The 14185-nt window shown below is 34.9% G+C and overlaps 1 protein-coding gene across 18 annotated transcripts in view; it reads left to right on the top strand.

The window, feature by feature from the left end:
- The window catches only part of Ppfia2 (PPFI scaffold protein A2), a 405005-nt gene that overhangs the window by 379530 nt on the left and 11290 nt on the right, over positions 1-14185 (top strand). For 9 of the 18 annotated variants that reach the window (XM_085683362.2, XM_048418912.3, XM_048418906.3 and 6 more), the window contains 4 exons: positions 2915-2977; positions 4090-4119; positions 5647-5840; positions 8200-8297. In XM_085683362.2, the coding sequence (XP_085539488.2) occupies positions 2915-2977; positions 4090-4119; positions 5647-5840; positions 8200-8297 (385 nt within the window). The remainder of the gene's footprint in view (positions 1-2914; positions 2978-4089; positions 4120-5646; positions 5841-8199; positions 8298-14185) is intronic. The other 9 variants (XM_048418915.3, XM_048418908.3, XM_085683361.2 and 6 more) reach the window with 2 other exon arrangements.

Below are 14185 nucleotides of genomic sequence, written 5' to 3'. Positions count from 1 at the left end.
TTCAGAATGAGGTGCCATCAAAAAATAAAAGCCAAGACTCAAATGCCAGTTACCTGAGTGGACTGTATATATTCAGTGGTTTATGTGGTTTATTTCACTAAATTATATGAAAAAAAAATGTTCTGCCAAAGTATGTTTCATGGGCTGATGAGATGGTTCAGTGTTTAAGTATGCTCACTATATAATCATGAGTTCAAGAATCATGATCCAAGAGCTTATAACAAGCCTGGAATCCTGTGTATGTTTTAAGATCCTCCAGTGGGCACAGATGAAGATCACTCAAGCTTGCTGACCCCCAACCTTGCTAAGAAGGCTCAAGCTTCATGTTCAGGGAAAGACTGTGTTTCAGATATGAACAGGACAGAAGGGCATAGAGGAAGATACTGAGCACTTATATCTGACATATGCACCTGCTCAAACACTGAAAACTTGTGCCTACCCCATGCTCTCTCTCTCTGTCTGTCTGTCTTTCTCTCTCTCTCTCTCTCTCTCTCTCTCTCTCTCTCTCTCTCTCTCTCTCTCTCACACACACACACACACACACACACACACACACACACACACACACACACACTGTTTCATGCACACAAGAGAAAACTGAGAAAAGCACATCTTAGGAAAATAAATCTTTACCCGAAATGTAAGTTCTTAACATGCAACTTGCAAAAGTGTGGCAATCACGTTTTCACAAATTGCTCTGGGACTGTGCTCATTTTGTAAGTGAAGATAATTATACAACCATAGCTGCTAGAATCTTACCAATCCCAGAACACTTCACATAATTCCCAGCACTGAATTTCAGAAAACATGTGGAAAAGCTTGCCCTGATAAGAGATAATACTGGCAAAGGCCCTTTTGGAAAGAATAAGATCATCATCATTATTTGGTGATAGAATCAATGGAGAAAATGCGCACATCAATGATCTGAGTGACTCTTGTAAATCTGTTCCATAAGTGCATATCTTAATTTATAAGAAAACTTGGCTACATTGAAAATCTGAAGCAGTTAAGGGTGAGAATTTTGTGAATACATATGATATTTGGCCCTCCTAATATTTATTTACTTATAATTATGGACCTTCAATGTATAAATCTTTGTTATAAAAATGTATTTGTGCATATTGTTTTATTTTGTATAAGTACTCTATCTGCAGGTATGCCTGCATGACAGAAGAGGGCATCAGATCTCATTATAGATGGTGGTGAGCTGCTATGTGGTTGTTTGGAATTGAACTTATGTCCCCTGGAAGAACAACCAGTGCTCTAAACTGCTGAATCATCTCTCCAGTCCCATTGTGCATATTATTATATAGATATACATGTGAGAATAACATGTATCATTTACTAGTATATAATTTATGTGAAATTTCTCTCATATCAAATAATACTCATTATTTCATTTTTCCTAGAATTATTTCTAAAATTATATCAAAATACCTTATTCATTTTTCATAAGGAAAGTTAGACATGGTTTTAGGTGAAGTGTAGAAAGTTCTGGGAGTAGCTTGTGATATTTGGACATTGCCTTTGTTGTTTCTTTCAAAACAAGGAACTAAAAAGTTTCATGACCTGGAGAACTTTGCATATAGATTTCCTGGGGAAAATGTGAAATCTGATATTAAGCGGTATCCAATGGGAGGAAGGTTAAATCATATTATGTTAGTAAGTGATTTTAAATTCATTATTGATTATGTGGTATACAGAGCTAATACCAGATTCTTTGCCTAGAAAAGAAAGGACAGGCTTCCCCAAATGATAGGCCATGGTAGAGAACACTTCAGTTTATTTTGTATTTCTCTGTCATGGTGTGGGTTTGACTCTTGGGTAGAGCACTTACCTCGCATACCCAAGAAAAGCATAGTGTAGTGGTATCTTAGTTACCATTCTGGTGCCAACAAAGCAAGTTAAAAGGGGAAGGATTTGTGTCGCTAACAGTTTCAGTGGGATACAGTCCATTGTGGTGAGGGAGACATTGCAGCACGCAGGGAAACATGGTAGTAGACACACCACAGACTGGCTGTGTTCATACTCAGAAAGCACAAGTAGACTGAAGTGGACCTCAAGGTCTGTCCACAGTGACTCAGTTTACCAGTGAGGTTCTACCCCTTAAAGATTCCACAGCCTTCCTCAGGTTTCTTACCATTTGGAGACTATGTATTCAAACACATGAGCCTATACCATACATTTTACATTCAAACCACAACAAATGGTTATAATATATAGCTGAATGATAAGATAATGAATGTTTTGGAATTTGACAGTATTGGTGAAGATGAGAAATATCTTTTTTCTAAGTCAAAAGTATCTCAAAGTAATGTTTCAGGTCTTTTTCTTCTCCAAGAATGCAGGGGAAAAACACATCTATTGAATTAAAAAAAAACAAAAAACGAAACAAATAAACAAATTAAAATATTAACAACAACAAAAAGAAACACATTTGGTTAATCTGTTGCTGTTTTCCAGACTACGGGGTTTACGGATTACCTGCAACAGTCAATTTATTGTTTCCCAGGGCACTGATTACTAAAAGCATATGAATGAAATTCCCTTGATAAGCACAAATTGGGTCATCATGTTAGAAGAAAAAGAGCAAAGCTACATTATTTTTTATTGAGCTTGACATTTTACAATAGTGAACCCAATCATCACAGTCATTTGGAATGTGAAATTTTGCCAAAGAAGGCTTTGTTTAACAGCCCAAAAACTGTTACCAATATGAACTTTCCAGCATGACTCTGTCCAATCAGTCCCTTGAGTAAGGGAAAAAAGAGCATTAGGCTGCCTACTTATGATGCATGCGTAGAGCAGGAGAGATGTAGTGTGTGCAATGCAGTTGACTGACAGAGGTGCCTCCTTTTTCTCTACCCTGTTTTCCCTCCATGGATGGCTCTGCTTCCCTTGGGCTCCTTTCTAGCCTTCAGGCAATGTCTGGGTGACCCACGAAGAAATGGAAAACCTTGCAGCTCCAGCAAAAACGGTTAGTCTTCAAAGCTTTGTTGAACCCAAACAAAAGTAATTATATGTAGAAAAAGACAGGAATTGGTATACTATAAAGCAAAGAAATGTGGTGTATTTATGTAGTTACATACAAAGATAACTGATATTTTGGTTATAGATTTCCTTTAGTATGCTTGTTTGGCAATTGAAAATGAAGTCATGTTAGATTGTCATTTGCTTCTTATCCTAAGCATCTATGGTCTACTCTTGTAATATGAAAACAGTAATAAACAATTTAGGAAATTTAGAAACATTGGAAATTTTGATAGTCAGAACTTCCTACCGCTGAACATGGTCAAACTTAATCAGTTGTATAAAAGATTACATGGAATCCTCACTTTTAATGTAATTATGTAGTTTCTTGGGCTATAATATCCCACAAGTAGACCTCTTAGGAAAAGAATATTGAAGTGTTATATTGATTTGGTTTTTAAAAGTACAGTTTGAAATGACTTCAAATTGCCAGCTTTAAAAATGTGATGTTTTATAGAGTCATATTTCCTGGAAGGATCAAAGTTGGACAAACCATGTATTTTACCTCAACAACTTAATTTTAAAGTTCTTTCACTTTAATTCTCCTTTAAAAATTTGGTTATCTAGAATGAAATGGTGCTAATGTCGCAATGCAGTGACACATGCATCACTGTATTTTTGGTTGCATACTTCCTTTGGTTTTCTTGGTTGGCTGTTTGAGGGTATGTTTGCCCTAAGCTTTGACAGAAAGCTACACTTATTCAAACTTCGTTAATTTCTAGTCTGTATCCTTTCTACATTATGTATAGGAACATATAATTATGTTTGTACTAAATATGAAATTTTAAATATAACCCAAAATAGTCAGATCAATTTTTCATAAAACTCATAAACTCCAGTATGTTTATGTGTGTTTAAATTAGAGTTAGTTCAAAGTCTGTTGTGTGCTCCTCTGCGTTTGAATAATTGAATGGATGTAAGTATACGTGTGTCTGCTTTTGTCATCATACTTTAAACATACTGTTTTGCTATTATGCTTCTGATAGAATTTTTTCAATATTCAATTGAAATTAATTTATGTTTACCTGCTTTATTAATCACTTCCTGCTGCTAACCCAGAAAGAATCTGAGGAAGGAAGCTGGGCCCAGGTAGGAAACTCATAAACTTTAAGACATAGTAAAATATGCAATTTAAATTTGAAAACTACTGAAGGTTATAATATTTGAAAACATCACTTATCTTAGTAATTAGACTGCTACATATACCTATGTCAGTATTATATCTAATATACTTTAGGTGTACTGCTCTACACCAAGTTTTGCCACTAAGATGAATGTCACTTCATAACTGGTATATATAACTGGGTAATTTATCTTTAATCCCCCAAATATGAATCTATAACTTAATTTCTCTGAACTTACTCTGTAAGATATATAATCAAGATATATAATCATAGAATTTGTATCTCTGAGGAAACCTTACAAAAACTTTTTGAGGTTCTATATACTTTCAGGTGTCATGGGTAGTATTTGGGGACAGGTGTTAGCAAAGCAAGTATAAGATGAGGACAGTCCCAATTATTAAACTGATCATAAGAGACAGAAGTTTATATTAAATAATTCAGCGTGTGCAAAAAAGTGCACATTTTTCAGCATTTCTAAAAGTTAGAATCTGAGAGAATAAATTGAGAAAGTAAATAAAATTTGGCACCTTTATAAGTATCTGTATTTCAGCATGCTATAGCATAGGGTTGTAATCAATTTTGAAATTGAAGCAAATTTCAGAATTCTTAACAAAAAGATATCCTGATTTTAACTATATTTACATAGTTTAGCTATAACTGTGAATTCATAGCATAATTATTCACTAAGTAGACAATTCTTTAAAATAGTATCCTTTAAATAATTAATAATATCCATCCTTTAATATCCTCAAAAATTTAATAATGGTAGTTAACCTAACATTTTATTTTACCTGTTTGAACACTATGTGGCAAGACCAGTCCTTACATTACAAAAGAGAAATAGGTTGTTTGTCTTAGTTTGTGATCAAGCCTGATATACACACACAGTCTAAACTGATTTCTGGTGAAGGATTCTTCCAGGGACCTAATGGATACTCAATATACTACCTTCTCCAAAGCATAATGCCAAGTTTCAGCATGCTGTCTTTCACCCTCTCTGTTTTTCTTTAGTTGTTTACTGAGGTTTCTGTTTCACTTCAGGGTTTGCTATGACACAGGGACAATAGCAATAGGATCATTAATAGAGGGAAATGGAGTGGTACTTCAAAAATAAAAGAAAGAACAGAATTCTACCAGTATAGAAATGGAATTTTTGGTCTTAAAATGCATATTATACCTCTAGCTGTATGTTTTCACCCTACCTCTAGCTATATGCTCACTTTTATCATTAACAAGACACATATTTGACCAAAATTTATTGTTTTAAAATACACCATGAAGTTCATTATTTTTACAGGCAAATGTTCTATAAAATTGTGCAGAGATTGCATTGTGTTAAAGTAAACGAAATGCATTCAGGTTAAATGTTATCTCTCTTTTTGTTGACACATGTATCATATTCATGAAGTTTGATCATAATACTCGTTAATATCCTCCATTTACCATCTCATTTTATTGGTTAAGAAACTTGACTGCTATAAAACAATTCCAGTGTCCGGTCTTTCTACAGACCCTGGCTTATGGAGATATGAATCACGAATGGATTGGAAACGAATGGCTTCCCAGCCTGGGGTTGCCTCAGTACAGAAGCTACTTTATGGAATGCTTGGTTGATGCAAGAATGTTAGACCACCTCACCAAGAAAGATCTTCGTGTCCATTTAAAAATGGTGGATAGTTTCCATCGGTAGGTTTTCAGAAATGAGTGATGAAAGCAAAACCACAAACAATCTGCAGCGAACTAACACAAAATAGAAGGACAATAGAAAGTCAGTGTTTCTCATTCAAGAGGTCTGTGCATTCTACTTGGAAGAAGTACTCAAGCAGCAAACTGAATGAGAGCTATGTTTATGCTATATGCCTGAAGTTTATGCAAAGGCACATATATAAGTTATGTTTATAGTGTGTACTTTTGTTTTGTTTTTCTTGTTTGTATTTTTTAAAATTACTTTTTCAGTTTATGTTAGAGAATCATTTATGGAGGAAAATGGTGTTTTCGTGCTTACGATCACTAGGTGCTCTTGCAGCAGACCCAGATTCGGGCTCCAGCATCCATATGGTGGGTCACATCCGTCATTAAGTCCATTTCCAACTGATCTGATGCCTGCTTTTGGCCTTCATGGGTATCAAGCACATACATGCATATATGCACCCATATGCATGCTAGCAAAACACACATAAAAGGAAATGAAAAAATCTAAGAAAAAAAGAAAAATTCTATGAATGACAACTGAATATTTGTAGTTTCACCCTTTACAAATCCATGTGGTTATAAGCCATGTAACTTAAAGATATACTAGAGAAAAACAGGGAAGAAATTCTTCTATAAAGGACATAATTGTGCTTTTTGTTCTTACATAGATGTTCACATTTTGGGTTATTAGCACATTAGTTTTTTAAAAACTACTGAATGTTTTAATTAAAATCCATCAGAACTTGAGAATAAGGGACAAATATTTGATTTAGATCATTTATATTCTATCAGGCTTGCAAGGGCTAATGATGAATGACACTCTTTTTTTAAGTACTATGTTGTAGTCTGGTAGCCTCTCCTCCGGACTGTGGAGGCAAAGATCAAGGTGTGGACAGGTCTGTTTTTTTGGTGACCTTGCATCCTCATTGTGTTTCCACATTTAGTCTTTCCTCTATAAGTATGCACTTCTACTGTCTGTGATTTTCCAAATTATTTATTCCTATAGCAATAGATTAGGGTCTGCTTGATGACATTGTTTAAATTGGTTACCTTTTAAAGGTCCTGTCTCCAAATATAGCCAAATTCTGGATAACGGAGGTAAACGCTTCAATATATGCATGTAGGGAGATATACATTGTGTTCTTTTTCTGGGATTTCAGAAGTTTGTGTCATATAGTTATTAATATATATAACATAGAAATATATACATATATGTGTATGTGTGTATGTATGAATGTATAGACTGCTTGCTGTACATATCTGAATATACTGCTAAATATTTAAGAAAATAATGATAGTCAATAATTATTACTTTAAGCCTAAAAATTCTTTTATTTTCCTATCATACTCTTATTTCTAATATTAATCAAACTATTATTATTAAGTCTAATTTTATTATTTCTTCTCCCTGGGTATCTGTGAGGTTTCCTTTTCATACTTACTAAGGCCTTATTTATTTTCTATCTCCTAGGATCATTTCCTTATATCATACATATTATGGAATCATTCTTCCCTAAGCAAAACAAAAATGGCAAGAAATCCTTTTATTATCATCCTTTCCCCCTGTGAAAATTACCCCAGAATGCAGCTCATCCATGGAAGGCAAATCTTACTTGGACGTATCCAGATTTCCCATATGGGATGATATTTGCCACCTAATTCATAGCCTGAATTTAGTGTGCCTCAATATCACCACATCTTTGAAATTTCATCCATAGTACTGCAGTATAATATACAATGGTCTGTTTCCCTAGTAGCCCAGCCTTTCCTGCATCCTACTCGGTTGAGTGCCATGATGTTTCTCTTCCACAGCACCTTCTCTGCAGTCTCAGTAGACTCAGGAGGCTTAGTCTTTTTTACTCGCTGGTCTTTCCTAGTGTGACTTGCTATTTGTCCATATCCTGTACTCTGTTTTACTCCTTAATTCACTCAATTATTTCATCAGTCAAAGAATCATTGATTGCCTATAAAGTTGTTTCTGTCTCTAAAGAGAGACATTAATTCCTTCATGATGGAATAGAACACTAATTCGTTAAAATGTACTATAGAAAATGCTAAATTGAAGACAGATGCATAACTGTATAATTATGTGTGAATGCATACGGAGATGTATGGAACTATGGATAGCTATGTCTAATTGATTTCAAAATTATGTATATCTTGTTCTTTAAATATTTTCTGTTTTAGAAAGTGTTTATTCTTGAGATAATTAAAAATTTAATCCTACCCAACTTAAGGGTGTTATTGTGGATGTAACTGATAAATGGGCTCTTCTAAAAAGTAATGTAGATCATTAACAGAATATTCTTCATCTGCTGATGCAATTTAATGTGTTTTATCTTTGCTAAAATAGAACAAGTTTACAATATGGAATTATGTGCTTGAAAAGATTGAACTATGACAGAAAGGAATTAGAGAGAAGACGAGAAGCAAGCCAACACGAAATAAAAGGTAACACATCCTCATTTAGTAACAAATGTCTTTCCTATGGAAGATTTTATACCTCTAATCTTAAACCTAAAATAATGTATATAATACAACCATTATCAGACTGTATTACACTTTTTGTCCCAAGTGTCATTGCTGTCTTGTCCCTAATTATAACACGGAAAAGAAAATTGCCAAATTATAGGTTCAATCATTTGGAGGACACACTCTTGTCTTCCTAGAAGTAGACTTATCCCTTTGAACATATGTTCTCTTTCCATGTTAAAAGGGGCTCTCTGGGCCAGGCAGGGTGGCACACGCCTTTAATTTCAGCACTCGGGAGGCAGGGGCAGGCAGATCTCTGGGTTGGTGGCCAGTCTGGCCTATAGAGCAAGTGCCAAGACAGACTCCAAAGCTGCAGAGAAACCCTGTGTCGATAAAAACAAAAACAAACAAAAAACCAATAAAACAAACAAAAAACCCCAAAAAACAAACAAACAAACAAAAAACAAAAAAGGGCTCTGTAGAATTTTTGTTAAACTTTTAGAAGAATATTGTCACTATAACACACAAAAAATGATATTTTTATACAGCATATTTTATATCATTAAGAAAAAAAGAACCCAACATAGGAAAATCTGTGGGACACTAAAACCATAAAGATTTATCTGTTTACCTTAATACACAGGAGAAAACATGATTTTAAAAACAAGTATAATAGATTTTCGTTTGTTAGAGACCATTAGCTCTTTCCAATTGTAAAAGAAAAATTGTTGGAAATAGATTTCATCTTGATTTTCAGAAAATTTTTCATAAATATAAATATTATATTGGGAATTTCTGTGGAAGTTCTGTAAATATCTTCTCTCTGAAAGTCACCAGTCCATTAATAATTTTAATTCAGGATGTTGTTATGATGTGAGACTAGCTGTTGTAATCATTCTGTGCACAAAGACCATCTGTGCTGCACATATATTTGAAAGGTAATATATTTAATGATTAACCATGCTTTTTTCAGTTTTGAGTTATTATAACAAAATATCAATATAAGTTTCGAAAGAAGCGATGTATCTCTAAGTTTGTGAGGCTGAAAAATCCACACAGCATGGCACAGATTTTTGTGGGAATCTTTTTTTGCCCTCATAACCTCATGGTGGCTAAAAATTCAGCAAGCAAACAGGGGTTATAAATAATTACCTTGCCAGATAAGATTCTAGTTCTTCGTCGATTGAGTCATTTATAACAACCTATAATGGCATTTTATTTGTGTTTTAATAAATAAAGTTTGCCTGGAGATAAGAGTGCAAAGCAGTCACACTAGCTAGACATAGAGGCCAGGCAGTGGTGGTGCACACCTTTAATCCCAGCACAAGAGAGTAATATAAACTGGAAAGAGACAGGAGCTCAGGAGATCAGTCTGCAGTCTGAGTTTGGGTGGACAACATTGCAGTTTATAGTCACTCTGAGGATAATAGGATCACCCCTTTGTTTCTCTGAGCCTTGGTAGAGGTGAAAACTCTCTAGTGACTGACTGCTTTGCTTTTGATATTCAGGGTGAACCCTGTTATCAGTCTTTGAGTTTTTATTATTTGTGCTACAACAACTCCCTTATGAAAATGAGAAGGAAGTCCACATTACCCCCCGCCAAAGAAAGTGACCACTGCTAACCTAAGGACCCCTCAAAAATTTCCTCTTAAAGTTTCTATGTTAACTTCACTATACTATATCATTAGCATATATTATATCCTATATGACATCGCAAGCATCAAGAACAGAAAAAAACATATCAAAATACCTGTTCACCTTAATATAGAGGAGAAAACATGATTTCAAAATCAAATACACCGTGCCTTCCCTTGTTAGAGACCATGAGATCTTTTCAATTGTTAAATAAAAACAATTTGGATGTAAAATATATGATGTGGGATGTCCTTCTGTATATAAATTGTTTCTGTTGGTTGATGAATAAAGTTGCTTCAACAAATGTCTTAGCTGAGTAAAGTCAGGTGGGAAATCTAAGCAGAGATAGAGAGAAAGAGAGAGTAGGCAGAGTCAAAGAGACGCCACGTAGCTGCTGAAAGAGAAAGATGCCAGAATATTACCAGTAGGCCACAGCCTCATGATAATACATAGAATAATAGAAATGTGTTAATTTAATATTTAAGAGCTAGTTAGGAATATTCCTGAACCTTTGGCCAAACAGTGTAGTAATAATATAGTTTTTGTGTGATTATTCTGATCGGGATCACCAGGAAATGAAAGTGTAGTCTCTGTTTACAAATATAAGCATCCAAAAGCCTCTGGTGTTTTTTGTTTGTTTGTTTGTTTTGTTTTGTTTTTGTAAATTGTTTAATCTCTTATTTTTTTAAAGGAGAAAAATCCTTTTAAAATGTATTTAAATGTTTTTGATGAAAGTTTTAAATATTATCTTCCTTGGGGTTTCTATTGCAGTGATGAAACCCCATGCCCAAACAGGAAGTTGGGGAGCAAAGAGTTATTTGTCATAGAACATCCATATCACAGTGTTCATCATTGAAAGAAGTCAGGACAGGAACTCATATGGGGCAGGAACATTGCAGCAGGTGCTGATGTCATGGCCATGGAGGGTACTACTTACTGGCTTGCTTCTCATGTTTTGCTAAGTCTGCTTTCTTAAAGAACCCAGGACCACCAGTCCATGAGTAGCCCCACCTGTCATAATGTGGAACCTCCTACATCAATCACTAATTAAGAAAATGCCTTACAGGCCTGCCTATCACCTGACCTTATGGAGGTATTTTTAATCACTTATTTCTTTAATTTCATTTCACATTCCAGCTACAGTTGTCCCACTAACCCTCCTTTACCACCTCCCACCCCCCGCCCCCCGTCCACGTCCCATCTACTCCTCTCACCAGGTAAGGGCTTCCATAGGGAGTCAACAAAATCTGACATGTTAAGTTGGGACAGGACGAAGTCCCTCCCACCTGCATTAATGCTGAACATGGCACCCCACCTTAGGGAATGGGCTCCAACAAGCTAGCTCATGTATCAAGGTGGAGGCATTTTCTTAATTTGGATTACTTTCTCCCAGATGACTTTAGGTTTTGTCAAATTGACACAAAGTTATTCAGCACAAAGAAGAAATTATTGATCAGTATAGTCCCATTTCCCCTCACCCATGGCCGGACTCGGGCAAGCATTTCATAATATGGAGTGGGATTGTCTAGGTCTAGGCTGCATTACCTGTTCAGAGTTGGTAAAACTCTGTTTCATCTTCACTTCCTTTGAGGCTTATTTTACAAAAGAAAATGGTGGGTTTAATATAGCTCTCTCATCTCCTATTAAAATTTAACTCTGATTCAGTTTTGTTGGATATTCCCTGTCTCAGGCTTCCCTTACATTCTTTTGTTTCCACTTCAGAACATTTATCTCGAGCCATTCTGAACGCTAAATAACATCCAGAAAGATGCACTTGAATGCTTGTGAAGATGAATATTTGAAAGTTTACATTGTCCATCAGTTTGTATACACATTGGGTTCCTTCCATCACTTCATTTAGTTTGCTACCAAAGAAGCAAAAGTGCATTTTTCTTTCTTTGTCAAAAACAAGTTCCCTGATGCTTTTTCTTTCGTTTTGGACCCTGAGAAATTGTAGGTTGTTTTAAGTGTATCGTTCTACAGTTGAATTAAAATTTGGGACCTAATGATCCAAGGGCAGACCCCAGAAGTGAATGTGGGTATGACCTAACAAAAGATGTTTGTTTCATAAGTAGATTTTATCCGTGGGATACCACTTTCTCATGTTCTTTCTGAAGTATGTTTTCCAACAAGATTGCATTGTGCCTGGTCCCAGTTAGATTGCTCTAAAGGGGGAGAATTGCACATTTGGCCTAGTAGCAAATGCTCTATTATTATTTGGCAGTTGCTGCTTAGGCTGTAGCCTTGAGAGGAAGCTCCTCTGATTCTCTGTGATTACAAACAATCACATATGAGTGGCTGCCAGTGTGATCATAAGTAGCCCCTGCTTCCTTCAATTGATCTGATGGCATTTAGAGGCATGGCTCTCAACTCGGACTAGACGCCTCTGTTATTATGGGAAGTGTTAATTAACCAGAAGTGCTAATTAACCTTGACCTGAGAAAGCATGTTTCTGATACGGGGGAAGGTGTCAAGAATGTACTAACTTTTAACTTGTTGCCAAGAAACAGCTGACATTGATATTTAGCCATTTGTTGTTTAGATCTAGAGGATTCTTTTTAAGCATAAATGCCAGGGTATAGTTTTGCTATGAAAGATAATTATAATATTACAATTTCTGTGAGGCTGTCCCTAAGTGGAAAAGTTACAATTAGAGTTTGTCTCGATGCCATAAATACATTGTTTTATTTAATTATTCTTAACTGCATGCATGATGGGAATTTTGCCTGATATGCATTTGCAGAAACAAATTAATATACCTTTGACTACCAAGCATGAAAAAGCATGTTTATGTACATATTTGCATCTACACATTGGGAAGCTGAAAAATGGATATTTCTTATCATTTTGAAAAAATGTTTATCACATTGATCTAAAAAAATCATGCATTTAGTCAAAGTAAACTGAAGGTATGACCTGCCCACACCTACCCAGTAGAGATAACCAATAGTTAGGAATCTACCAGTCCACTAATAGAACAGGCAGAATTAATACATTTTCAGGAAAACAGAATCTGAGACCAAGTTGAAATGGGACATAAATACTAGAATCACAAATTTAGATAAAAGAAAAACTATGAGGAGAATATAAATTACAGGGCGGATACATACCCGAAGAATGTATTTGTACAATTATTTTTACTCCTGTGGTAATAATGTCTAGGGGGCCTATATTTTCACAGAATGCAACAAATAGCAACTGAAAATTCTACAACGACTGTGGTGGGGCAAAAGAAATTAAATGATTTGGAGATCTTTATATTATCAATAAAATAATATAAGGGCCAAGATAGAGAAGTCTTTCAGGAGTCAAATTGTATAGTTTAAGTTTTAGGTATGACTGTTGTGGCAGAATATTATAAAATAGAACTGTAATAGGAAATTAGTGTAAAACTATGAAGAAAATGTGTAATGTTAAAAAGATGAGGAAAAATGAAAGCTAAAACAAGCATAAAGATGGCAGATTTAAGTTGAATATTCTGAGTAATAATATGGAATAGAGATGTGGTAACTAATGAATTTCAAACAGAAATAAAATAATAGCATTGGCATGGTGTATATGGAGGACTCACCATAACAGAACAATGTAAATAAGAAGTAATGTAGGTATACAGACAAGTACTAGTAAGGGCCAATACAAGATACTGCCAGAGTGAGACACGGGGCTGTGGGAATGAGTAGTGCGCCTGCTTGGCACCATGATATTGCTTTGTTTAAATGTCATGCATGAGGACACCCATGCCGAAGGCAAAGTAGAACATCTTGATAATAGTTTTTCAAACAAAACTTTAGCTATGTATGCACATATGTACATATATATTTACGCATATATACATATATTAAATATAAAGATATATGTAAGTGTAAATTTTACTCAGAAAGAAGAATATTTACAGAAATGCTGCTTTTACTTTGACACTCCAAATACTTTGATTTCTTTTCTACAAATAGAGAAAATCTTTTTTTTTCTTATTTAATCTTTAATTCCTTAATTTTTCATACAAATCATTATGATTACATATAATTTTATAGTTTCTATGCATTATTCTGTTGGTTCATAAAGGAAGGGGCTGTTGGTTGGTTCTGGGCCTCCCAGTTAGCTTATACCCAAAATAATCACACAGAAACTGTATTATTTAAATCACTACTTGGCCCATTACCTCACGCTTCTTATTGGTTAGCTCTTACATATTAATTTAACCCATTTCTATTAATCTGCGTATGGCCACATTG

Source organism: Myodes glareolus, chromosome 26 (genome assembly GCF_982192425.1).
Source record: "Myodes glareolus chromosome 26, mMyoGla1.1, whole genome shotgun sequence".
Classification (NCBI taxonomy): domain Eukaryota; kingdom Metazoa; phylum Chordata; class Mammalia; order Rodentia; family Cricetidae; genus Myodes; species Myodes glareolus.
This window is presented reverse-complemented; position numbering and strand designations above follow the sequence as displayed.